The sequence below is a fragment of the Phascolarctos cinereus genome, unplaced genomic scaffold (assembly GCF_003287225.1).
Source record: "Phascolarctos cinereus isolate Bilbo 61053 unplaced genomic scaffold, phaCin_HiC Scaffold_5;HRSCAF=322, whole genome shotgun sequence".
NCBI classification, from domain to species: domain Eukaryota; kingdom Metazoa; phylum Chordata; class Mammalia; order Diprotodontia; family Phascolarctidae; genus Phascolarctos; species Phascolarctos cinereus.
In genome coordinates, this window is record NW_027555958.1 from 320,411,281 (window position 1) to 320,439,230 (window position 27,950).

At 41.5% G+C, this 27,950-nt stretch overlaps 1 protein-coding gene across 1 annotated transcript; it reads left to right on the forward strand.

The window, feature by feature from the left end:
* The first annotated feature begins 262 nt into the window (after positions 1 to 262).
* CUNH17orf78 (chromosome unknown C17orf78 homolog) lies at positions 263 to 27,688 on the forward strand. The gene is made up of 6 exons (XM_078156111.1): positions 263 to 478; positions 10,369 to 10,455; positions 12,296 to 12,547; positions 19,647 to 19,775; positions 23,252 to 23,376; positions 23,606 to 27,688. Exons 1-6 carry the CDS (start codon positions 421 to 423, stop codon positions 23,933 to 23,935), a joined length of 981 nt encoding a protein of 326 aa, XP_078012237.1. The 5' UTR covers positions 263 to 420; the 3' UTR covers positions 23,936 to 27,688.
* Positions 27,689 to 27,950: the final 262 nt, after the last annotated feature.

Genomic DNA, 27,950 nt, shown 5'->3' on the forward strand with positions numbered 1-27,950 from the left:
CCAATAAGCCACATAACCTCTCTGTCAGTGCCTTTCTTCCTCTATAAAATGAGGAGGTTGTACTAAATGATCATTAAGCTCTCTTCCGGATTTAAACCTTATGGGTATTATTGTGTGCCTCTGTATACATGAGTATATGTGTATCTGCATGCCCTCTCGGCTTGGGGAAACCTCCCCATGGTACAATTCCCTTTGTCAGCAATCTTGGGGAAGTTAGGGGAAGACCAGTTGAGTCAATCATTAATAAATTATTCAGCCCGTTCTCGTATCAGCTCAAAGTCTTGATCATTGAGAAATGAAGCGAATTTCTCTGGGTTGAACAAAGCCTCCTGAGATCAGACCTAACCTTGACGGCAGTGGGTGCAGCCCAGCAGCCCTGGAAGATCAGCTACCCAAAGGGGAGCATGTGCTGTTGCGAATATGGATACAATTCTCTTCTTTAGCCTGATTTTTGCAGCCTATGATGCCAGTCAGAAAGGTAAGGACCTTTCTTATCTTATTCCCCATAGAATTCAACCTTAGAGAGTTAGTTTATAAAATCTCCTTTCTTGCTGCAGTGGAAAGAGAGAATGCAAAGGACAAAATACCCCAAAGATTATCCATCCGCCTGCCTTTGGATAGGACTGTGCTAACCTGAACCAGACAGATAGGAGTTTCTTCTGATAGAAGCTCTTTGGCAAATATCATATCATCACCTTCTTTGTTCTTGTCATGAATATGAGGATCGTGTTAGATCTCACAATCCATTACTCATCATGAACTTGCTCTGTAACCCACATATTAATCTTTCCCGAACCCCTTTAATTCTAGTACCTTCCTTCTATTGATTATCTCCAATTTATCCTTTCTACAGCTTGGCTGTTTGCACAGCTGAGCAAAGATGCATTGATACATCTACATGCATGTGAACTGTATGCATGTGAGAGTGTGAGCTCCCTGGGACCAGGGACTGTCTTTTTCCTTTTCATTGTACCCCCAGTACTTCAAACACAGACTGGCACATAGAAGACAATTAATATATGTTTACTAACTGATTAGCTGAATGATAGCATCATTGCTGGTTTTGGGGAACTGTTTCGTCTTCATGATTTTGAAAGCATTCTGAAAAAAGATCCTCTCCAAAGCACATTAGTCCAGCCTGAGGCCAAGTGGCAGCTGGTGTAGCCATTACAAATATAATAAATGAAGAAATCCCACAATTTCTTTGTGAGTCATATGCAGTCATTTGTTATGATGTGTGGGTGAGAGGACTTTCATAGAGGTATCCCATCCAAAGTTATACCCAAGAAACTATACAAAATTCTCTTTATTAAGATAGGTCAGATAGGGAACAGAAGGAAAAGGAAGCAAGATTAGAAAAAATAGGGGTGGGAGTATGAGGCACAGCCCTTCTTTCATCTCCAAACTCACAGAATGATAGAATTTCAGAGGGCAAAGGGATCTTGGCAATCAACCTGTATATATATGAAAAATCATTTTCGTTTCAACATCCCCAATAAAGGGTCATTCAGCCTTTGCTTGAAGAACTTTGATGAGGGGTGAGTGGGGTAGAGACCACCTACCCAAATAAAAATTCAGAGGTTTCTCTCAGAAACATAAGTTTTATTCTAGCAAGTCTCCTGCGAGAATTGGGCATCACCTACCCAGCATGGACTGGAGTAAGGAAGCAGGATCCAAACAGCAAACAAGCAGTTATATACCCTTAGACAAACAACTCTAAGAAACCCACCCCCACTTGTTTACCTGAATCTCTTTATCCCCATTGGCTGAGGTAAGAGACAAACAACTTTACCCAGGAACTAAGAGATACATTTTACCCAAAACAAGCTTGGAAGCTAGCAGATTGCCTTGTTTGGCAAAGATAAGGCTAGGGTAGTGGTTACAAAACAAGGGAGGGGGTGGGCAGCTGGTGTAGGACTTTATTTCCCCCAAAACATAAGATTTTCGGGAAAGTGAAACTTAGGCCCAGCTCATGCTAAAGCCTTACTACATTTTTGGAGCATAGCTTCCATTTTATATAAGAAATTTTCACTTGTCCCACACAGGGGTAACAGCTAACCCCATCTTTTAATTGCTGTATTTCTTAGAAAATTTTCCCTGGCATCAAGCCTAAAGGTGCCTCTTTGCCACTCCCATCTGGTTCTGCCCTGTGGCCACAAAGCCAACAAGTCTAACCCCTGTTCTAGGAAAAGGTTATCATGTTGCCCCTGAGCTTTCTCTTCTCCAGTTGAAATATTCCCATTCCTCAATCTTCATATGGTCCAACTGCTCCTTTACTTTCTTCCCTCCTCTTCCTCCCTCCAGTGTTTCCATTATACTGGATTAATTCATATTTGTTTATTTTTTGTGATGTAAGTGTCCGTTCTTTTTATAACTCTTTTTTCTTGTGTCTGTATTGGTCTCTCCAACTAGACTGTAAGTTCTTGGAGGGCAGAGACTTCTGGCCTAGAGAGCAGAAAACCCAAATCTGTTTAATAGCTATGTCTCCTTGTAACCTGTCTGAGCCTCAGTTTCCCCAACAATAAAATGAGGACAATATCTGGCCTCTATACCTGTGCAGTTGATATTCTTCCTCTTTCTCCACCTCTAGCCACATGAAAATAGGGTCTACCAGCTTATTACTCCATCTGGGTCCCATCCTGGAGTGGAAGTAGTGTTAGATTCCAAGTCAGAAGACCTAGGTTAGAATCTGGGCTCCACCCCTTATGATCTGGGTGACCTTGGCTAATTCATTCATCCTCTCTGTGCCTTAGTCTCCTCATCTATAAAACAAGGGGTTTGGACAAGATGACTTCTAAGGTCCTCCTCCACTTCTAAATGTATGACTTCAAGTTTATTTGATTCAATGAAATGCAATTTGACATTTATTGAATGGCTGTGTTATACAGATCACCATGTTGGACAAAGGGGAGATGCAAAATGCACTGAAGGCACATCCCCAGTATCTAGCAGAGTAGTAGGATAGATTCAGATAAGTGTGATCCAAAGTAATATAATCCCAAGATGAAAAGATCTCAGATCTAGAGCAGGAAAGGATCTCAGAAGCCATTTAATCCAACCAAACTGAGGTACAAAGAAATTAAGTGACTTTTTAAGAGAATCAAACGAGATAGTATGTAACAGTGCCATGTAGGCAGACAGAAAGATAGATGCTCTAGATAGACAGAGCAATAATGTATTAAGCACTGTGCTAATGCCATGCACTGTGCTAAGTGCCAGAGATATAAATAGAAGCAAGCAAGATAGCTCTGACTTCCAAAAGCTTACATTCTAACAGAAGACAACACATAGAGGAGTGTTGATGTGGCTCCAGTTGAAAATTGGTGGAGAGCTGAGGAGGGTGCCCATGTGATAGGGCATGGACAGGGATAGCCAGGGAGTGGGCTGGAGGCCTGGGCCCTGGAAAGATATGCAAACGTTCACCTATCCAACTCAGAGGAGTCCAAGTTTCCATTGGGATGGAGATGGTCATAACACAGGATAACCTAGTAGTAGTAGTAGTAGTAGTAGTAGTAGTAGTAGTAGTAGTAGTAGTAGTAGTAGTAGTAGAACCCTCAGAACACCCAGGCATCTACTGAGTGGACCTTTATTTTTTTTAATTTCTAAAATTTTTAAAAATTTTTTATTTTTTCCATATGCTTTTGAGTTGAAAATTTTTCTCCCTTTTCCTCCCCTCCACCCTCCCCAAGACAGCACAGAATCTGATATAGGCTTTACATTTACATACCCATGAAACATATTTTCACATCAGTGAAGTTGTAAGTATAAATTAAAACCAATAGGAGGAACCATCAGAAAGATGAAACAAAACTCAACAGAAGGTAAAAATAAGCGATAGCAATTCGACTTCCATAGTTCTTTCTTTGGATATGGACAGCATTTTCCATCCCGAGGCCTCTGGAGATGTCTTAGATCCTTGTATTGCTGGGAAGGGTTCAGTTTAACAATCTTAGTCCTTGCATAACGTGGCTGTTATTGTGCACAAAGTCCTCTTGGATCTGCTCACTTCACTCAGCATCAGACCATAGAAGTCTTTCCAGGTTTTTCTGAAGTCAGCCTGTTCATCATTTCTTATAGCACAATAGTATTCCATTACATTCATATACCACAACCTTGCTCAGCCATTCCCCAATTGATGGGCATCCTCTCAATTTCCAATTCTTTGCCACCACAAAAGAGCTGCTATGAATATTTTTGTACATGTGGGTCCTTTTCCCTTTTGTTTGATCTCTTTGGGATATAGCCCTAGAAGTGCTATTGCTGGATGAAAGGGTATGCACATTTTTGTAGCCCTTTGGGCATAGTTCCAAATTGTTCTCCAAAATGGTTGGATCATTTCACAACTCCACCAACAATGTATTAGTGTTCCAATTTTCCCACATCCCCTCCAACATTTATCATTTTCCTGTTTTGTCATGTTGGCCAATCTGATAGGTGTGATGTGGTACCTCAGAGTTGTTTTGATTTGCATTTCTCTAATCAATAACATTTAGAGCATTTTTTCATATGACTATAGATGGCTTTAATTTCTTCATCTGAGAATTGTCTGTTCATATCCTTTGACCATTTATCAATTGGGGAATGGCTTGTGTTCTTATAAATTTGTCTTAATTCTCTATATATTTTAGAAATGAGGCCTTTATCAGAGAGACTGGTTGTAAAAATTCTTTCCCAATTTTCTACCTTCCTTCTAATCTTAGTTGCATTGGCTTTGTTTGTGCAAAAACTTTTCAATTTAATGTAATCAAAATTATCCATTTTGCTTTTCATAATGTTCTCTATCTCCTGTTTGGTCATGAATTCTTCTGTTCTCCATAGATCTGATAGGTAAACTATTCCTTGTTCTCCCAGTTTACTTATGGTATCAGCCTTTATATCTAAGTCCTGAACCCATTTTGACTTTATTTTGGTATATGGTGTGAGATTTGGGTCTATGCCTAGTTTCTGCCATACTCTTTTCCAGTTTTCCCAGCAGTTTTTTTCAAAGAGTGGGTTCTTATCCCAGAAGCTGGGGTCTTTGGGTTTATCAAATAATAGATTACTATAGTCATTGACTACTGTGTCTTGCATATTTAACCTATTCCACTGATCCACCTCCCTATTTCTTAGCCAGTACCAAGCAGTTTTGATGATTGCTGCTTTATAATACAATTTAAGATCTGGAATTGCTAGGCCACCTTCCCCTGCATTTCTTTTCATTAGTTCCTTTGATATTCTGGACCTTTTGTTTTTCCAAATGAATCTTGTTATTATTTTTTCTAACTCTATAAAATAATTTTTTGGTAGTTTGATTGGTATGGCACTGAATAAGTAAATTAGCTTAGGTAGGATTGTCATTTTTATTATATTAGCTCGGCCTACCCATGAGCAACTGATGTTTTTCCAATTATTTAGATCTGATTTTATTTGTGTGAAAAGTGTTTTGTAATTGTGTTCATAGAGTTCCTGGGTTTGTTTCGGGAGGTAGACTCCTAAATATTTTATAATGTCTACAGTAAGTTTAAATGGGATTTCTCTTTCTATCTCTTGCTGTTGGGCTTTGTTGGTAATATATAGAAATGCTGATGATTTATGTGGGTTTATTTTATAGCCTGCAACTTTGCTAAAGTTGTTTATTATTTCAAGTAGTTTTTTACTTGATTCTCTAGGATTCTCTAAGTATATCATCATGTCATCTGCAAAGAGTGATAGCTTTGTTTCTTCTTTGCCTATTCTAATGCCTTCAATTTCTTTTTCTTCTCTTATTGCTAAAGCTAAGGTTTCCAGTACAATATTGAATAACGGTGGTGATAATGTACATGCTTGTTTCACCCATGCTCTTATTGGAAATGCTTCTAGCCTGTCCCCATTACATGTAATGCTTGCTGAATGTTTTAGATATTGGGTATTTATTATTTTAAGGAAGACTCCATTTATACATATGCTTTCTAGTGTTTTTAATAGGAATGGGTGTTGTATTTTATCAAAAGCTTTTTCTGCATCTATTGAGATGATCATGTGGTTTCTGTTGGTTTTGTTGTTGATATGCTCAATGATGCTGATAGTTTTCCTAATATTGAACCAACCCTGCATTCCTGGTATAAATCCTACCTGGTCATAGTGTATTATTCTTGTGATAAGTTGCTGCAATCTACTTGCTAAGAATTTGTTTAAAATTTTTGCATCTATATTCATTAGAGAAATTGGTCTATAATTTTCTTTCTCTATTTTGACTCTTCCTGGTTTAGGTATCAACACCATATTTGTATCATAAAAAGAATTTGGTAAGACTCCTTCTTCACCTATTTTCCCAAATAGTCTATATAGTATTGGAATTAATTGTTCTTTAAATGTTTGATAGAATTGCATGTAAATCCATCTGGCCCTGGAGATTTTTTCCTAGGGAGTTCATCAATGGCTTGTTCAATTTCTTTTTCTGAGATGGGGTTATTTAAGTATTTTACTTCCTCTTCGGTTAATCTGGGCAATTTATATTTTTGTAAATATGTATCCATTTCACTAAGATTGTCAAATTTGTTGGCATATAGTTGGGCAAAATAATTCCTAATTATTGTTTTAATTTCCTCTTCCTTGGTGGTAGCTTCGCCCTTTTCATTCTTGATACTAGTAATTTGGTTTTCTTCTTTCTTTTTTTAATTAAATTAACCAAAGGCTTATCTATTTTATTGGTTTTTTCATAAAACCAGCTCTTAGTTTTATTTATTAGTTCAATAGTTTTCTTAATTTCAATTTTTAATTTTTCCTTTGGTTTTCAATATTTCTAATTTGGTGTTTAGTTGAGGATTTTTAATTTGTTCTTTTTCTAGTTTTTTAGTTGTATGCCCAATTCATTAATCTCCTCTTTTTCTATTTTATTTATGTAAGCATTTAGAGATATAAAACTTCCCCTAAGAACTGCTTTCGCTGCATCCCATAGGTTTTGGTATGTTGTCTCATTATTGTCATTCTCTTGAATGAAATTATTGATTGTTTCTATGATTTGTTGTTTGACCCAATCATTTTTTAGGATTAGATTATTTAGTTTCCAATTATTTTTTAGTCTATCTTTCCATGGCCCTTTATTACATATAATTTTTATTGCATCATGATCTGAAAAGGATGCATTTAATATTTCTGCCTTTCTGCATTGGATTGTGAGGTTTTTATGCCCTAGTACATGGTCAATTTTTGTGTATGTGCCATGTACTGCGAGAAAAAAGCATATTCCTTTCTATCCCATTCAGTTTTCTCCAGAGGTCTATCATACCTAACTTTTCTAATGTTCTATTCACCTCCTTAACTTCTTTCTTGTTTATTTTGTGGTTAGACTTATCTAGTGCCGAGAGGGGGAGGTTCAGGTCCCCCACTAGTATAGTTTTGCTGTCTATTTCTTCCTGTAACTCCCTGAACTTCTCCTGTAAGAATTTGGATGCTATACCATTTGGTGCATATATATTTAGTAATGATATTACTTCATTGTCTATGGTGCCTTTTAGCAGGATGTAGTTTCCTTCCTTATCTCTTTTGATTAGATCTATTTTTGCTTTTGCTTTGTCTGAGATCAGGATTGCTACCCCTGCTTTTTTTACTTCAGCTGACGCATAATATATTCTGCTCCAGCCTTTTACCTTTACCCTGTATGTGTCACTCTTTTTCAAATGTGTTTCCTGTAAACAACATTGTAGGATTATGGTTTTTAATCCATTCTGCAATCAGTTTCCATTTTATGGGAGAGTTCATCCCATTCACATTCACAGTTATGATTACTATCTGTGTCTTTTTCTCCATCCTTTCCCCCTATTTATGCTTTTCTTTCTCCTTTTTCCTTTCTCCCCTTCACTAGTGTTTTGCTTTTGACCACCGCCTCCTTCACTCTCTTTCCCCTTTTATTATCCTTTTCCCTTTTCTTCCCCTTTAGTCTTACTGCTGTTTCCCTCCCTTCTTTCCCCCCCCCCCCCTTTTCTTTCCCCTTTCCCCTCCTACTGCCTATAGGGCAAGTTAGATTTCTATACCTAACTGATTATATTATGCCCTTCTTGAGCCAAATCTGATGATTTCTTTCTCTCTGCTGTAATAGGATGTTGTGTCTTTTCCTGTAATGTAATTTACCCTTGTCTGCCTCCTCCTTTCTCAGTACATTTTCTAAGATTAGATTGATCCACTTATTTGGATCCATTTAACCCACTTGATTAGATTTTTTTTTATCATTACATCAAAGTCAACTAATATCCACCCTCTTTATGTATACTCCTTTAACAAGGTGTAATAACAATACAGTTCTCAAGGGTTGCAAGTCTCATATTCCCTTATTAACAACATATTGTATCCTTCTGTCCCATTTACCTTTTTAAGTCCTTCTTGAGTCCTGTACTTGAAGATCAAATTTTTTGTTGAGCTCTGGTCTTTTTATCAGGAAAGTTTGGAAGTCTCCTATTTCGTTGAATATCCACCTCCTCCCTTGAAAAATGATGCTCATTTTTGCTGGTAATTGATCCTTGGCTGCATTCCAAGCTCCTTTGCCTTATGGAATATCATGTTCCATGCCCTGCGGTCTTTTAATGTAGAAGCTGCAAGGTCCTGTGTAATCCTGACTGTGGTTCCATGATATTTAAATTCTTTCTTTCTGGCTGCTTGCAGCACCTTCTCTTTCATCTGGTAATTTTGGAATTTTGCTATTATATTTCTTGGCATTGTCAATTTGGGATCTCTTTCAGGTGGTGATCGTGGATTCTTTCTATGGTTATTTTCCCTTCTGGTTCTAGGACTTCCGGGCAGTTTTCCTTTATGATTTCCTGAAAGATACTGTCCAGGCTCTTTTTTTCATCATGATTTTCAGGTAGTCCAATAATTTTTAAATTGTCTCTCCTGAGTGGATTTTCCAGGTTGGTTGTTTTACTGATGAGGTATTTTACATTTTCATCTATTTTTTCATTTTTTGTTTCTGTTTGACTGATTCTTGCTCTCTCATAGAGACATTAGTTTCCATTTGTCCAATTCTAGTTTTTAACAGATTCTGTTAGTTGTACTTTCTTCAACTCTGTTTTTAGGACTTGTTTTTGTACTCTTCTGTTAGTTTTGTACTTCCTTCTTCAACTGTCCAATTGTGTTTTTTAGGGACTTGTTTTCTTCAGTGTACTCTTCTGTTAGTTTTTGTACTTCCTTCTTCAACTGGCCAATTGTGTTTTTTAGGGACTTGTTTTCTTCAGTGTACTCTTCTGTTAGTTTTTGTCCTTCCTTCTTCAATTGGCCAATTGTGTTTTTTAGGGACTTGATTTCTTCAGTGTATTTTTTTTTCCAACTGGCCAAATGTATTTTTGAAGGACTCTTTTAACTCTCTCATTTGACTATTAAAATCCTTCTTGAGCTCTTCTAAGAAGGCTTTTTGGGATTCAGACCAGTTCATATTCCCTTTTGTTGTTGCAGATGTGGGTTTGTTGACAATGTTGTCCCCTTCTAATTTCTGTCTTGATCTTCACTCTTCTCGTAATATGAGTCTATGGTATGTTTCTTTTTACTCATGGTGTTTCCTTATTCCCTGGCCTTTAAAGAGATTGAGCTCTCCTGCTGGGGAACAGAGGGTACTGACCCAAGCTTCTTGTGTTGGGAGCCTAGGTCTTGGTCACTGGCTTTGAGTGCTGGGGCCTCTTATGCTGGGAATTGGAGGCTGTATGTTTCTGGCAGCTTACCTTGTGTTGGGCTGGAATCAGCAAGGCTGGAACTTTGAGGCAATTCTAGGTTGCCTGCTTTTCCTTTCCTTTAGCTTTCTTCCGCTCCTTTTAGATGGGTGCTGCAGGATGTTTATCTGCCTGGGACCCCCTGCAGTGTTGTCTCCCTCGTTTCTGCTAATGCACCAGGAGATTCCTTTGCGGTGGAGTGCCGAGGCTCCTGGTGGTTTTCTGAGCTGATTTCTACCGGTTCCCCCTGCCCTCACTGAGGCACTAGGAGGTCCAGGTGTTGGTGTTTGCCTGCTCTACCACCTGGGCTTCAGGATTTCTTCACAATTGGAGGCTTCAGGACTCCTACAGCTCACCTGGTGTTGGGCTGGAATCAGCAAGGCCTGGGCTTTAGGGAGCCTTTAGGTTGTTTTCTTCACCTCCTTTCAGATGAATGCCCCAGGGTACTTGTCTGCCTGGGGCCCCTTGTAGTTCTGCCTCCCTTCTTTTTGCTGAGGCATTGGGAGACCTGTTTGCTGGGCTGCTGCACTGCTGCTCCTCCTCTTTCTTCTAGTTCAAGTGTTCCAGGGTTTTCTTTTTCTGGGGTGATATTTTCTGAGTTTTCAGAGGTTGATAGGGGAGAGTGAGAGCGACTACCTTTTCACTCTGCCATCTTGGCTCCCAGACTGAGTGGACCTTTAGTAAACACTGGTTTTCTTCCATCCACATTCCTCAGACCTCAAAGGCAGTAGCTGTCAAGTAGAGCAACTTCCTGGACTATTTCCAAGGGACATGAGAAGCATCAAAGTGCTGCTGATGCAAGGTAAGGGGACTTACCTTGGAAATTCACTTCCCTTTTCTGGAGAATTTTTCCTTTAGAAGCAGGGCTTTTCCTTACCTGAATCCTGAAGATTAATTATGTGGAAGGTCTGCCTCTCCAAGGAGGACCTCACTGTATGCTTTTTAAGCTAATTACATAGCCAGCACAATCCTGGGGAGGACTGAAGCTCCATGCCTACCCTAGGGGTCTCACTGCCAGTCAGACAGGGGGAGGCCAGAGCACCAACATGAAGAAGGCCCAGATACCAGACACACCTAGGGAGGGGAAATAGGTAACATCAGAGAAGAGATGAGCTTCCTCCCATGGACAGTCTGGCCTCAAGATTCATGACAAGAAGAAGTGAGGATTAAAAGGGTGCCTTGGGAATCATAAAAAACTGATTTCATAATTTAAAAAACAAGTTAGTTTAAAAAAAAATTAGGAATATACTGAAACCTGCCTTAGTCTTCAGCCTGTACCAGGGAAGAAGATACAATAGAAAGAGTGCTGACTTTGGGGAGGGGGAGGACTCTAGTATAACTCTTCCTCCTGCCACTTATTACCTGTGCAACTCTGGCCAAATGACCTCACCTCTGGGCCTCAGTTTCTTAATCTGCTAATTGATGGTATTTGGACTAAATGACCTTTAGGATCCCTTGTAATGCTAAATCTATGATCCTGAAATCAAGCTCAGGGGTATGGAGAGGGAATAGTTAGCTCTTATCATTCAAATCATTATTTACTTGGATCTCACAGCTTCATCTCTATGAAGCCCTGGGCTGTCCACACCTTTGGAACCTCCTCACCCAGCTGTTTTCTCCTCCCTACTCTCAGGCTGTATACAACTTTGGCTATATCACATGGCCCTCCTAGGCCTTAACATCCCCACGCTCATTATGGGGGAAGAAAGCTTTGACCCATAGGATAATAGAGAAACTGTTGACAGCAAGACAGAAGAGCAGGAAGGGGAGGAAACCAGGGGCAACAACCACATCACACAAAATCACAACACGGAAGTACCCACCTGCTTTACCAGGCAGAGTGCCAGCCCCAGCTATTAGCCTCTTCCTCCAGGGAACTGCCAGGGTGGCTGTCTATTAAAAATAAAGGAGGGAAGATTAGGTCAAAAACCATGCTGTTCTGAGTTAGGTGCTGTGTGGGCATACATCTACATCTTTTTTTTTTTAATTTTTTTTAAAGCAATTGGGGTTAAGTGACTTGCCCAGAGTCACACAGCTAGTAAGTGTGTCAAGTGTTTGGTCTGAGGCCAGATTTGAACTCAGGTCTTCCTGACTTCAGGGCCGGTGCTCTATCCACTGCACCACCTAGCTGCCCCTCATCTGCATCTTTTAAAAAAGAAGGGGGCATGCTGAAGAGGGAAGGAAGAAAAGAGGCAATCCAGAAGGTGGGGAAAAGGGGAAGGGAAGGGTGGAGAAAGGAGAGGGGAGAGAAAGAAAGGGGAAGAGAAGGAGCATAGGAGAGGAGGAGAGGGGAAGGAAGGAGAGGAAAGAAGGGGAAGAAAAGAAGGGAAGGGAGGAGAGCAAAGGAGGAGAGGGAGAAGGAGGAGTAGGGAAGAAAGGGAAGAAGAGGGGAGGGGAAGAAGAGAGGGAAGGAGGAGTGGGAAAGGAAGGAGAGAAGAGGAGAAGAGAGGAGGGGAGAAGAGAGAAGGAAGAATGGGAAGGTAAAAGGAAAGAGGAAACAGGTAGAATTTGCATTTGATTTGCAAGCTGCAGATGAGGTTGGTGGTCTTCAGAGGGATTTGATCCAGCTTTTAACAAGGCCTCCTCCTGCTCAGACGAAGAACTGGCTGTGTTCTCTCACCTTTGGCCACTTCTCCTTCCAGAAGCCCAGGAAAAAGCCAAAAGGGAAGCACCAGGCCAAAACCAGACAGTGGCCACCCTGCAATGCCTTGGCTCAGGGAGCAAAGTGACAATAAATCTCCAGGATTCAGAGAAAAGGCCAAAGGCCAGATATACCTTGAAAAGCCTGAGTGTCATCAGTGCTCCACTCCGGGACAAGCTCACCGGACCACGCTGCTACTTATCGACAGCACCCAAACTGTGGTTCCAGGCTGGACACCATCTTACCGCCCAAGGTGAGACACAGGGCTCCTGGTTTGGAGGAGGTCTCTGAGTCACTGACTGGGATACAAAGAAAGGCAAAAACACTAACTGCCCTCAAGGACCTTACATGCTAATAGGGGAGACCACACATAAAAGGGCCCCGAAGGGGTACCTGCTGTGGGATTGGTCCCAAATTCTAGAGAGTCAGAAGCAGAGCCAGGGAAGGGAATTAAATATGGCCAGCCTGGGTACTCTCCAAAGTGGAGGCCCTAAAAAGACATCACCGATGGGAGAATAGGGTCAGCATGGCAGAGAGATATTAAGGGTGAGAAGGCCTCAGCTCCATGGTGAAGAGGCATGATGGCAAAATCTGGGAGAGTCAGAAGCATATTGACCATGCTGTGTCAGACACAGCTAGGCAGGACAATGGATAGAGTGCCTGGCTTGGCGTCAGAAATACCTGAGTTCAAATACAGCCTCAGATGTTTGCTAATTGTATGACCCTCAGACACTTGCTAGCTTTGTGACTCTGGAAAAATCACTTAACCCTTATTAGCCTCAATTTCCTCATCTGTAAAATGTGGAATAAGAGTATTTACCTCCCAGGACTGTTGTATGGAACAAATGAAATAATTGTAAAGGGTCTGGCATATAGCAGGTTCTATATAAGTGTTAGCTATTGTTATTATGTCCCCAAAATGTATCTCTTATTCTGAATTAACTTGCATTAGTTTACATGAAACACTGTTGCTTCATATTCTTCATAAGCCTTAGAGTCTTCATTAAGTCTTTTTGTGTGCACACATGCATATTGTCTCCCTAATTAGACCACAAATTCTTAGAGGACAAGGACTCTTAGATTAGCAGTCAGTCGGCCTGGCAAGTTATTTTCCCTCTCTGGACCTCATTTTCCTCTTCCATAAAATGAAAGGGTTGACCTGGTCTCCAAGTGTTCTTGCAATTCTATTCCAACATTTTGGAAGTATGATTTGTAGTACTACCTTATTTTCAAGGTATAAATGCTCACAGTGAAAATTTAACAATCAGCTCACCAAAGAAGGTGAACATCAGGTGGGCATTACAAACTAAGAAAAGTGAAATAGAGAGACAAGACCAAGTGAATGTCCTCTGTGAAGGGATAAGAACCTGTAGACCAGAGGCAAATGCAGATGCTTGTACTAATGGGGCATGTGAAAATGCTGGAAAAGGATCACACGCCTCCTTTTGAGCCATGACACACTGGCTGACTGAGCTGTCACTCAGCACTTGGGTAGCTAGCTAGCAATGGCCTAACAAACCAATTAAAATCATAGCACCAGTTTGAAGATGTCGTTCCCCTGCATAAGAAGTTTTCCCTGACTCCCTGTGCTCTCCAGGATCAAACACTGGCTCCTTTGTTTGACATATGAAGCACACTCTGACTCCAGCCAGTGACCCATTACTTGCCCTCAGCCCATTCTTCTCTCCACCCTTTGCACACCTCTTTGCACACCAGAAGCTCAGGGGGAAGCCAGAGGGCTCAGACCTGAAACCAGCCAGTGGTTCCCTGCCAGGGCTTTGGCTTACTTGCTGTTCTCCATACCTGTCATTCTGTCACCTGCCTCAGTTTCTTTTTATAGACTCTCGGATGCTCTCCCTCCTTACTTCGGCCTCTTGAAGCCCTGTTACCTCAAGGGCCACCTTCTCCAAGAGGCTTTTCTTGGTCCCCCCAAAGATTATCGCCATAATCCCTCCTTCTCTCTACTTAATCATCTTGTTTTTATGTTAAATATATTTTGTACTTATTCCTTTGAAGACAGAGACTGGTTTCATTTTTGTCATTTTATCCCTAGTACTCAACACAGGGCTTGGCATGCGAGTGTTTAATAAATCCTTGTTGAATTAAATCCAATGGAATAGCTGGTTGGCCTAATGCTGAGCAGTGGCTCTGCCCACCAGAGAGGGAAAGATGGATTCAACCCAAGGATGTGGCTGGTCTTGACCAGCAGCCTGAAGAGGCAGGTACTTTGAGTTCCCTCTCCCCACCTCATAATTAGCTAGGGAGGGAAAGAAGAGGCAACTAGGTGGTACAGTGGATACAGTGACCAGAGTTCAAGTGTGGCCCCAGATACTTCCTAGCTGTGTGACCCTGGGCAAGTCACTTAACATCTGTATGCCTCAATTTCCTCATCTGTAAAATAAGGATGTATAAGGTATCACCTATTTCTCAGATTATTATGAGGATCAAGTGACATATTTGTAAAGTTCTTTGCAAACCTTAAAGCACTATAGAAATGTAAGTGTGTTTTGCTACTATGAATAAGATTCGATATAATACCCTTGTACACGTAGGCATGATATAACGGAAGGAACTGTAGGTCTTCAGTGAGACGACTTAATTTCAAAAGATCATAAATTTAGAGCTGAAAGGGATTTTAGAGGCCAGCATCTCCAACTCCCTTATTGTACAGATAGGGAGACTGAGGCACAGAGAGATTTGCTCAGTATCACACAGCTTATAAATGTCTGAGAGAGGATTCAAATTCAGTCTTTCTGACACCGAATCCAGTACTTTATCCACCATGTCACCAAGCTGCCTCTGGTTCTGCCACTTATTGCCTGTGTGACCTTGGGCAAGGCTTTTACCTCTCTGGGGTGCAGTTTCCAAAACTTTCAGAGGTCTGGACTAAGCCTCTGAGATTCCTCTGAGTTCTAAATCTACAATTCCATGATCCTTAGGGTATAGTCCTTGTAGTGGGATCACTGGATGGGTCAAAGGGTAAGAACAGTCTTATGACTCTTATTATATATTGCTAGATTGTAAAAAAGCCAAACCTCAATGAAGGGTGACAAATTTACAACTAGCAAATATGCTATTGCTAAATTAAATAGGACAGGCAAGGCTGGGAATGGAAACAGGAGTGGGGACTTACGTGCGTGTGTGAGAGAGAGAATGCCCAGGAAGCTGTGTGCCAGATTAAAGCAGTTAGTGGCTAAACATTAATTTAAAAATCTGGATTCTACAAGTGTAATTTTATGTTTTGAGGATTGGCTTTTCCCTTAGTTTCCTGGTAAAAGCTCTATTTGAAACATTCAGACCCTATGGTGGCTGAAGTAAGAAGGAAAGAGATTTTCCACATTTAGGACAAGAGAATTCGGTGGCTCAATGCACCCTAAGAGACCAGATGTTGGGGCACGGGCCACCCCAGCTTGGCATCCTAGAACTAGCCAGCAGAATGGCTGGGCAGAAACATGAGAACACTGAAGGAGAGAGTGAGACAACTGTGATCACGTTTGCATCAGAAAGGTAAAGCTCTTTAATCCACATGAGAGATATTAACTCCATTGTAAATCAATAAATTGGCACTTATTAATCAGACTTCTGTAAGTTTGGTTATCATGAATCAACTTCTTAGGGCCTGATCACCCCCAGGACAAACTAAATAAGCCCCAAAGTGGGAGGGAGGAGATGTGGGCTCTCCTGCTCCTCAGGTTACATTAGACAATGACCCCCCCCCCTCGCTGGCCTCACTTTCTTCTTCTTGAAGAGTTAATCTAGACCAGCGGTTCTCAAAGTGAGGTCAAAGGACTCCTGAGAGCCCCCACAAAGTCAAAACTGTCTGTTTAATAACAATTAGATGTTTTAGTTTCTATCATAGTAAATATTGATAGATCTAACCCACACAAACAAAAGCTCTTTTTTTTTTTAAGAGTGTAAAAGGGGTCCCAAGACCTAAAAATTTGAGACCAGGGATTATAGATGGGATCATGGGATCAAAGGGTCATAGGATTTACAGCTGGAAGGGACTTTGGAGTTCATCTAGTGCAAAGCAGTTCTTGATCCTTCGAAGTCTTTTTAGCCCTAATACTCCATGAATGAAATGGAGATTCTGAGCCCACAAGGCTGAGGATCCAGACCTGCAAGGACAGACATAACCCTGACACACTTCAGCAACCCTGCCAGTCTTATTCCCCAATGATTAGGCAGGCTCACCATTCAAATGAAACTAAGATTCAGTCAACTGAATAATTGCCTCCTAACTTAACTCTTTTGTCCCTGGGGCTTTTGGTAGAGGGGAGGTTCTGAAAGCAGGGTTTGTTTGGGTTGCATAATCCTGTGAAACAGATAGTACAAATTATTAATAATAATAATAATAGCATTTATATGGTTCTTTAAGGTTTGCAAAATGCTTTACAAATACGATCTCATTTGATCCTCACAACAACCCCAGGATGTAAGTTCACCCTGTCTTACAGATGAGGAAACTGAGGCTTAATGGTATTGAGTGACTTGCCCACTTGTCTGATAGTTCTGGAGTCTTTTACTTTTTATATTGTGTTTTTATTTATATCTTGCTTCTATATAATAACAGCTAGAACTTTTATAGGGCTTTAGGTTTTGCAAAGTGCTGTACATTTGACCCTCACAACAATCCTGTGAAAGAGATAGATCCTAATTTGTTGTTGTTTAGTCATTTTCAGTCATGTCTGACCCTTTGTGACCCCTTTTGGGGTCTTGGCAAAGATATTAGAATGGTTCTCCAGCTCATTTTACACATGAGGAATCTGAGGGCAAAAGGGTTAAATGACTTGCCCAGGGTCACACTGTAAGTGTCTGAGGTTGGATTCAAGCCCAGGTCTTCCTGACTCCAGGCCTGGCCCTCTATCCACTGTGCCACCTAGCTGACCCAGGTTCTAATACTATCCCCATTTTACTGAGTCCAAGTGAGGTGAAATCAATTGCCAAGCATTACACAGCCAGTAAGCATCTGAGACATTTGAATTCAGGTCTTCCTGACATCACAGCCAGCATTCCTATCCACTATACTAACTAGCTGTCTTACATTATCTTCATTTCCAAATACATCCTAGTCCCTTACCCATCTCAGAGAGTTGTCCCTTAACAAAGATTTTAAAGGAAAGAGAAGAAAAAGCAGTTTAGCAAAACCAACCAACACCTCAACCATGTTAGATGCACCCCACCTCTGGAAATCAGGAATGGAGGTGTATTTTCCTCTCTTCTTCTTCCAGGCTTTACATTCGATTGAAGGTTTTTACTCATAATTCATCTAGATAGATTGTGTGCATAATATTTTATTATTTTAATTAAAAGAAAGGAGGCAACTGAGGCTTAGAGAGATTATTCTTTTCCCCTGGCACACAGTAGGTGTTTAATAAATGTTTATTAAATTGAATAGAATGGTCAAATAGCTGGTGAGTGGCATATCTAGAACCTGACCCCAGGGCTTCTGAATCCAGGTACAGTATCTTTTCTTCTACACTAGCCTGACTTTTGAGTTTTAGCTAAAGAAAAATCAACAATGAATTTCCATCCATTCTCTCCAGGGAATAACCTGAGGGGTCCCTCGCCAGTCACCTCCCACAGGAGATGACACCTGAGAAATCCGAGTTGCAAATACTGACATAAGCTAAGCAGGACTAAAAATACACTGACTACTTGTCCCTACAAGCTGGACGGATAGTGACTTAGGCTGGGGAGGAAGATGTATTCTGCTGCTTAATACCTGGGTGTCCCTGAGCAAGACATATAATATAGTTCTTCATCTGGAACATGAGGACAGTGGACGAGGTGGCCTATAGGGTTCCATCTGGCTCTAAATCTATGATCCCATGAGATACCACCAATTTCCAAGGGGGACTAGAGCTCTTAGGAAGGGCCAGGAAAAAAAAAAGGAAACAAAAGATTTTCTTCTTTTCAATGCCAGTGATGAATGAATGAAAAGATTTTGTTTGTTTGTTTGTTTTTGTTTTTGGCTAGGCAATGGGGTTAAATGACTTGCCCAGGGTCACATAGCTAGTAAATGTTATGTGTCTGAAGCCAGATTTGAACTCAGGTCCTCCTGAATCCAGGGCCAGTGCTCTATCCACTGAGCCACCTAGCTGCCCCTTGAAAAGATGTTTTTGAAGTTATGATGCACCAAGCACTGTGCTAAGTTACAAATAGAAAAAAGGAAACATTCCTTGCTCTTAAGGTGCTCACAATCCTAATTGGGGGGAGATGATGCCTACAGCCTGTCCCAAAAGTCTTAGTGCAGTTTTACGCTTAAAAACTGAATATTCACTGACAGAATCATCACACTGAAATCACCTATTTTCTCTGCTTTTCCTTTGTAATCTCCGGATTATCAGGCCTATCTCTGTCAGCATAGTCTCTGTTCTCATGACGACCCAGTGTTCTAGAATAAATGGAAAACTCTTGAGGGTGATAGCACTTTTCATCTGAAACCTTATGGATGGTGCCTGACACATGAAAGGAATCTGACATTCTCCAGGCCTCCTGGCCCGGCACCTCCAGTGTTATTTTTGTAGATTCAGGCTCTCAGCAGAATGAATTACGTTAGAAACAGAAAGCAGAGCTTAGGAACCTTTGTCAGAATGCTTTATAGTGGAGTACAGTCACAAAGAGGACTGAGTTCAGAGTTAGAGCACCTGGACTTAGGTTTTGGTTCTGTTCCTTCCCTGGGTGACCCTGGGAAGTCACTTAACCATTCTGGGCTCCATAACAGCCTACGTTTTAGAGTTAGAAGGACCTTAGTCCAAGCTCCTTCTTTTACATATGAGGAAACAGAGGCCACGAGGTAAAACTGAGCATGGTCTAGCCCTGTTGAAAAGCAGAGAGCCTGGGGGGGAGCTGAACCCCGGACATCTCCTCTGATTTAAGGAGCTGGCAGTGCTGAATCACAGCTTCTCCCTTCCCCTACCAACACAGCCTATGCTCTTCCAAGCCTTTTCCAGAGCATTCAGTTGAATTCAGTTCAGCAGAGGAGACGGCAGCTTCAACATCGTCCAGATCCTTGAACTTCAGAGTACTTCATTAAGAAAAAAAAAGACGACATGCCACAGGGTAACTCCCAACGACATTATTACTATGACCCTGAGAGTGATGATACAAGCCAGATACCATCGTTCCCAGGTCTAATCTTCCTGCAGTCATTGGCCTCCTTTGGCTATTTACTCAACATTCTTGTTCTCATTCACCCTGGCCCTGCCTTCTGACCATACCCTGTACCTGTGGGCTAGGTCAGTGAGGTCATGGTATAGCTGACTGTGTGTATACCTGGGGTATTATGATGAGAAAAACAGAGCAGAACACTCTCAAATGCTCTACTTCAATTGTTTCTCACTCTCTAGTGTTATTACCCAGTATCTCCAACTGTAAGCTCTACCTTGTGTTTGAGGCCTCATCGAAGAGATCGTCACCAACCGCCACCATCGCTACCACTGCAGAGGACAGTGAAGAGGAGATGACGCCTATTACTGGTAATGGTTGTCCCTCTACAGCAAGGCAGAGCATGCAGCTGGTCTAAGGGGAAGAGAAATAAGGGCAATCCAGCAATAACCCGGGCCTCTTTGGGAAAACTCTATGAAAGTTTTCTGAAAGCTTGTGATAAACACAAGGTTTATACCGAATGATAATTAGAAGAATAACTGACATTTATTTATCTGCTTACTTACCTATCATCCACACCTGCCATTTCATGATCACAGGGAACTCTGGGTATTGAAACATGTTTCACCAATGTAATCAGCAACTCATGGACAATTTGGTAGTTTTGGAAAGGTGCTTAGGGCACTGAGAGATTAAGTACAGCCAGTATGTGTCAGAGGCAGGATTTGAACCCAGGTCTTCCCAACTCTAAGGCAGACTTGCTATACATGAGTACTTCAGACTTTAAAAATCACTTTCCATACATTATCTTATTTAAGCCTCCCAACAACCTAGTAAGGTGAGTACTAGAATCACCATTTTATGTTTAATGAAACTGAGAATCAGAGAGGAGGCGATTTGCCCTGTAAAATAGTTTGTATCAGAAGTGAGATTCAGACTTAGCTCTCTCTTAGCTTTTTTTTTTTTTTACACTTTTGCATTTGTATCCTCAGGGCCTAACAAGTAGTAAGTAATTAGTACATTTTTTATTTGTTAATTGATTGACGATATGACCACCCTCCTATCTACTATGCCACTTGGGGACATTAGCTTGCCTAAACATACACTTACATCCTGGGAACTTTGCACTCTGACATTAATGACAGCCAAAGACACTGTCCTCAATGCAGGTGAAGTTGAGCTATAAGATGCAGCTTGGCATGGGGGAGAAAATGAAATATGCATTTATTAAGCACTTGCTATATGCCAGGCACTTTGCAAATATCTCACTTTATTCTCACGATAATCCTAGTTACTATTATTATCCTCATTTTACAATTAAGGGAACTGAGGCAGACAGAAATTAAATGACTTCCCCAGGGCCACATAGCTAATAAGTGTTTGAGGCTGGATTTGAACTCAGGTTTTATTGACTCCAGGCCCAAGCTCTGTCTAGTCTACCACATAGCTGCATCCGAAATACTGCACTTATACTCAGAAGACTAGGGTTCAAATCCTGTCTTTGACACTCCCTAGCTGTATATCCCATTGGCAAGATATCGCCACTTTGAGCCTCAGTTTTCCTATCTATAAAATGACAGGGTTGGATTACATCCTCCTATCCCCTGCTAAGGTAGGCAACCTATCCTGTAGGTAATAAAGAGTGCCACTGGAGTTTATTGGGGGAGGGTGTGGGAGGTTGACATGGTCAGAGTATGCTTTAGGAAGATCACTGAAAGCTGAGTGGAGAATGGACTGGAGTAGGCAGAGACTTGAGGCAGGGAGACCAACCAGCAGATTATTGCTGTAGTCCAGATATGAGGTTATGAGGGCCTGGACTAAGGTGCTGGCAATGTCAGGGGAGAGATGTTGCCAAGGCTGAAGTGACAGGATTCAGCAATTGACTGGACATGCGGTGGGGTAGAAGGGGCAGTGAGAGTGAGGAATGGAGGATTTGAAACTGAATAAGATATTCAGCCTCAGAGGAAACTTAAGGAATCTGATCTTATAGGAGACCCCTTGAGTTTACAGAAAAGTGTACACAGTGTGAAGTACATAGGATCTGGAGCCAGAGAGATCTGAGTTGGAATTTGATCTCTGAGATAGAGCTATAGATAGACATAGATAGATGAATGGATAGAGATAGAGATGGAAAGATAGATACAGATAGATAGATGAATGAATAGATATAGATAGATGGATAAATAGATGAATGGATAGATATAGATGAATAAACAGATGAATGGATATAGATGGAAAGAGATATAGATGGATGGATAGATATAGAGATAAATGTATGTGTAGATTTATGTACATATGTGTGCATACACAGATATATACACAAATATGTATATATACAAATATATGTATATATTTGTGTATATGTATGTGTTTATATAGATATATATGTACATATATATACACCAACTAGCTGCTGTCTAGGTATATGTGTATGTGTGTGTGTGTGTGTGTGTGTGTGTGTGTGTGTGTATACACACATATGTATATGCACACACAGGCATGTATAAACGTAGGCCTCAGTTTCCTCACATTCCCTAAGGTCCCATCCAGTTCTAAATATATAAGCCTATGATTCTCTGATCTGTCTGACTCAGGCAAGTGATGCCCTTCTGGGTCCCAGGTTCCTTCTTTGCAAAATGAGTGAGTGAAAGGCAGCATGGTATAGTAGAAGAACCTGAATCACAGTCAGGAAGACTTGGGTTCAAATCCCACCCCTGACACACACTGGTTGTATGACCCTGGCAGGGATATGCTAGAACCAGCTGAACCTTTGAAGAGAGTCTGTTGTTAAATTTCCTTGGAAATCAGCAAATGCTATAAATCAGGGCTTGATATCTCATTTTGTGGATTGTCTCTAGACTGAACAAAGTGATAGAGAAAATGCTAATAACTCAGATTAAACTTAAAAGTGTGGCCTCTGTACATTTTTTTTTTACAGAGAACTATTTCCCAGTACACTCCTGGACCCTGGGCAAGTGACCCCAACCCTCCAGATCCCTCCCTCCCCCAACTCTCTTAAGACTCTCCACTGCACAGCAAGCTCTGACCTCCTTTGGGAAAAAAAGTTTGCTTATGTGGACCTTCCCTGTAGCAATAAAATCATATCCAAATCAAAAAGAAAAAGAAATGGTTCAACCCAATGGCCTTTAAGGTCCTTCCTGTCTCTAAAATAAATGATCCTACCATTACCTTTTCTGGGTGATCTCACGCAAGTCCCTCCCCTCTCTGGGTCCTAATTTCCTCCTTTGTAAAACGAGGAAATTAGACTGATTTTTTAAAATTATTTTTTACAAGTATTTATTATCTTTCTCTCTTACTGTCTCCCTCCCAACTGAACAATTAAAAAATGGAAATTAAAATCCCCATGACAAATACATATAGTCATGCAAAACAAATTCCCACATGGGCCATGTCCAAAAATACAGGATTCATTCTGCTTCTTGAGTTTATTGTCTCTGTCAGGAGGTAGATGTTGCTTTTTACCTTATAGATTGGAATGGATTCCCAGGCAACTAAATGGGGTACTAGAAAGAGACTGTTGGACTTGGACTCAGGAAGACCTGAGTTCAAACCCCTCCTCAGACGTATTACTAGCTTTTTGACCTTGGACAGGTCATTTAACTTCCTCAGTCTTAGTTTCCCCATCTATAAAATGAGGATACTAAAAGCACCTTCCTCACAGGGTTGTGGCAAGTATCTAATGATAGATAACACATGTACAACACCTTGCAGATGTTCAATCTCTGTATCAATGCCAGTTATTGTCATTATTACTGGACAGCCAGCAAAGTCCTTTCCAATTCTGATCACCCTTTGTCTTTCTTCTCCCCTTCCCTTGCCCACTCAGACACAGATGAGTACCTTCTTCTGAGGAAGAGATGGAGCGTTGTGGTCAAAGCCCTCATTGCCGTCATCCTGCTGACGAGTGGACTAGCCATAATTGTGTTTGTCATTTTCGAAGTCCCCTGCCCAGTAAGTTTGCTTCTTATAAGGGGGCACTGGCCCACTGGGTCTAGGGAGACTGTCTTTTGCCCATCCTCCTTCCATAACCCCAGTGACACTGCCCTGGAAAGACTGGGTCTCAAAGAATCCTTTTGAGGAGATAACACCTATTGGTTCATTTTCTTTGAGGGGGGAGGAAGGGCTGAGGCATTGATGGTAAAATTACCGTCCTTACCCCGAGCTTCTCTTCTGCCTTCAGCCTGCATGCCGTAGGGCAGGGAACTTGTGCCGTTGTCAACAGTGGAGAAGACAGAAGGAAGATGGCATCGGTGGAGGGCCCCAGCCTGGGGCAACTGAAGGCCCAATAACAGGAAAGCCTGACAAGGAAAGTTGCATAGTTTTCATAATGTTCCCAATTTGCATGGCAAGGACACCTCATGGGCTGACGGTATTTGGAGGGCTGTTACACAGAAGGAGGAGGGGTGGGGGGGATGAGTCAGAGCTCTCACCCCTGGCCCTAGAGGGCAGAACTAGAATCAGTGGGCAGAAGTGGTGGAGACAGCTTGGAAGGAAAATGTCCCAACAATGAGAGCAGTCCAGAAATGGAGTAGGTTGCCTTAGGGAGGTCATGTGGGGTGCCCCCCAACCCAGAGGTCTTTAAGCAAAGTCTGGTTGACTCTGTTGGAGATGTCAGAGGGGAGATTCTTGGCCAACTGCAGGTTGGACTCAGTGGTCTTTAAGGACCCTTCCAAGACTGAGATTCTGTGATTCTGCCATTATGGATGGCATACAGCTTTGAGAATGGAGGACAAACACCAGTAAGAGCACTGAACTTGGACCCAAGACCCAAGTTCAAATCTCACCCCCCTACCATTCACTTAATTATAAGGTGGCCAGGGGGTGTAGTGGATAGTGTGCTGGACCTGGAATCTAGAAAGACCTGAGTTCAAACCCTGCCTCAGACACTTGAGAGCAGCATGACCTTGGACAAATCACTCAACCTCTCAACCTCAATTTCTCCATCTGTAAAATGGAGAAAATAATGACACATTCCACTTGAATCAAATGAGATAACACATTTATAGTGTTTTGCAAACCTCAAAATCTAGCACTGGCTGGTCATCCATGGGATCGTGGGCAAGTTACTGAACCATCCTAGGCCTCAGTTTCCTGCTAGATGACCTCGACCTCATTTAGAACTGCCCTCTTGGAGTCTGGCAGTACTAGGCTAAGGCACTTCAAATCCTTATACATTCTTAACAAAGCAGCTTCCTTAGTCCTGTTCCTTTCCCAACCATTCATCAGGGCGTGTGTGCTACTGGCTCCCTCTGGTGTCTGACATAACTAGTGCAGCTACCACAACCAGACTCACTTTTTGCTATCACAGATTAAACTCCAGTTTCGTCCCAGGGGTAGATCCCACTTTTGACTATAAGGAAGATTTGGAGGAGAGACCAGACCCCTTCTCTCCCTTGCCTAAAGCACTGTCAGTATCACTCAGGACTGAGAATATCGGGGTCTCTAATTCTTCTAAAGCTTAAACAAATTGTGGATTCGTGCATTGCTTTATTCCTTTAACTAGCAGTTATTAAGCTTCAACTATGTGCAACTAGACATACAAAGACAAAAAAAAAAAGAGATAGTCCTGTCTTCAAAGAGCTAACATTCTTAGATAATTTAAGGGACCTGAAGCCCTAACAACCAGGGGGAATTAAGAAAGGTCTTGAATAGGAGGTAGCACCTGGGATAGGTCTTCAAGGATTTCCAATAGAAAGAGTTAAGGTGAAAAAGAGTTCTGTTCAACTCGTGCAAAGAAAGGAATGAAAGCTGGGCACGGAATGTTGTATGTTGGCGATACAAAGTAGGCCCGTCTGGAATGGAGAATGTATGATGGGGAGTCTTTCTACAGCTTTCTCAGATGACCGGTTGGTGGCCAGGTGGTAAGGGTGACTCCTGCTACCTGCCCCCAGAACCTGCTCTAAGCTTTGCATTGTGAAGGACACACAACAGAGAACTTAGCATCAGGAATACCTGGGTTTGAAACCTGCCTTGGATCCTTAGGAGCTGCGTGGCCACAGACAAGTCATCTCACTTCTCATATTCTTCATCTTTAAAATGAGTATAAGAATACCTGAAATCTCTTCTCTCACAGGACTGCTGTATGGCTCACATGAGATCATATGTATAAAGGCCTTTGCAAACCTTACTATTCTATCTCAGTCAATAGCCAGTCAACAAGCATTTATTAAGCACCTACTGTGTGCTAGGCATTGTTGCTAAGCCCTTAGGCATACAAAGAAAGGCAAAAACTGACCCAAGGAGTGCAGTCTAATAGGAATGATAATGTGCAAGCAACTATGATGAAGTTGCTGGGAGCATGATGGAGAAATCGAAAGGAGTGCAGCCAAGTGGAATTCCCATCTGGGTGGGAATCAGAGAATGCCTGGTCCACTAGGCCTAAAATCTACATCCCTTTTGATAATGTAGCTGGTTTGACCTGGGTCTTGATGCAGAAAATAAAATAAAGTCCTCATGGATCAGCATTTGGCTCTTAGTATGGCTGCAGGTATAGGGGTCCTTTTTGTACATTACAGAGAAGGTCAGACAGAGGTGGACACTTTGGGCTGTAGGTTCTACCCTGTCTACACCTACACCATTCACATACCTTCTTGGAAGAGGGAGCCAAAGCATTTCCTACATTTTTTTTTTACCAGACTTGTGATTTCATTGGTGTGAGTCCCTTCGACCAATGCAAATCAGCACCTGCTCTACAACTTAAAGTCTTTTAAAAAAAATTTTATTAATTTATTTTGATTTATCAACAATCACTTCCACATGCTTTTGAGTTGAAAATTTTTCTCCCCCTTCCTCCCCCCCACCCTCCCCAAGACGGCACACAATCTGATATAGGCTTTACATTTACATACCCATGAAACATATTTTCACATTAGTGAAGTTGTAAGTACAAATTAAAACCAATAGGAGGAACCATCAGAAAGATGAAACAAAACTCAACAGAAGGTAAAAATAAGTGATAGCGATTCGACTTCCATAGTTCTTTCTTTGGATGTGAACAGCATTTTCCATCCCGAGGCTTCTGGAGTGCAACTTAAAGTCTTGGAGAGTTAACTAGGGCACTGAGAAGGTCAATGATTTGTTCAGGGTCACATAGCCAGCGTGTATCAGAAGCAGAACTTGAACTGAGGTCTTGTTGGCTCTAAGGGCAGTGCTCTTTGCAATATGCTACTCTGCTTCTTTTTACCAGGAGCAATGGGTCACAAAAGGGTAGAATGAAATGACCCCAGAACTATAGGAGAGATGATGCACCTTGTTTATAACCCTATCACAGGGACCCACCTTGGACCCATGGAATACCCTGTTTGTATCCATTATTTTGTGTATTTCTTCTTGCTCTCTAGGTTGGACCCAGGACAGAGGCTCCCAACTCATCTTCTCCCAAAAAGCCATCTGAGATCATTTTTATTCACCAGACATACTTCTGAAAAACTCTTTTTCTAGGCACAGACAGATGACTGTTCCACACTGCCTTCTACACTGAACATCAGTGGTCAAAATCAGGTTCCATATTCCTATTCTGTTTTTCCCCATCATTCACATGAGACAGAAGTTTCTTATACAGCTTATGCACTGCCAGATGATATTAAAATCAAACTTCAAACAGCAGTGAAGAGTTTGAGTTTAGGACTCAAAGTGACCTTTGCGCAGCCACAGACTTAGCTTATGTGATTCAGTTTGTGCATCTATTAAATAGCTATCCATCAACACACCTCTAATGGAAATCATGGACAGATGGGGCTATCCTTTGATGGTGGCTTATCAGTGCCAAGATCAGTCATTACTGTTTACTTTATTTCTTCTTAAAAAGTTTTATTGATGCCCTACAGCTTCATTTCATTGTTTACTTTGTCACAGTCATTTTGTCTATTGTTACCCTGGCTCTGCCTGCTTCACCGTGCATCGGTTCATACAAGTCGACCCATCCCACATTTCCCTGTATTCCTTATGGTCATCATTTCTTACATCAAGATAATATTCCATTATATTTATATACCACGATTTGTTCAACCATTTACCAGTCAAGCATTTATTATGTACCTACTACGTGCCAGGCACTGTGCTAGGCATTGGGCCCGCAAAGACAAAAAAAATAATAAAACAATCCTTGCTCTCAAGGAGCTGATACACTACTCGGGGAGACAGAAATATAAGTCAGTTGGGAAGAGATGGCCCTCACAGCTAGGGGGGGCACTGTGGTTGGGAAAGGCATTCACTTTGTCTGGTTCTTTGCAACTACAAAAAAAAGACTGCTATGAATATTTTACTATCTTTGGGCCGTTCTTTCTGTGTTTGATCTCCTTGGGGGCACGTGTCTAGCAGTGGGCTTTCTGGGCCAAAGGATATGAAAAGTTTTGTGACTTTTCTCACACAATTTCAACTTATTTTCCAGAATGGTTGTGTCGTCCAGTTAACAACTCTAACAGCATGAGAACAATATGTCATTTTTGAATGACAATCTTAGCTACATAATTATGGTCATTGAAATTTTCAAGGAGGGAAGCAGAAAACTGGGAAAGAATTTTTAC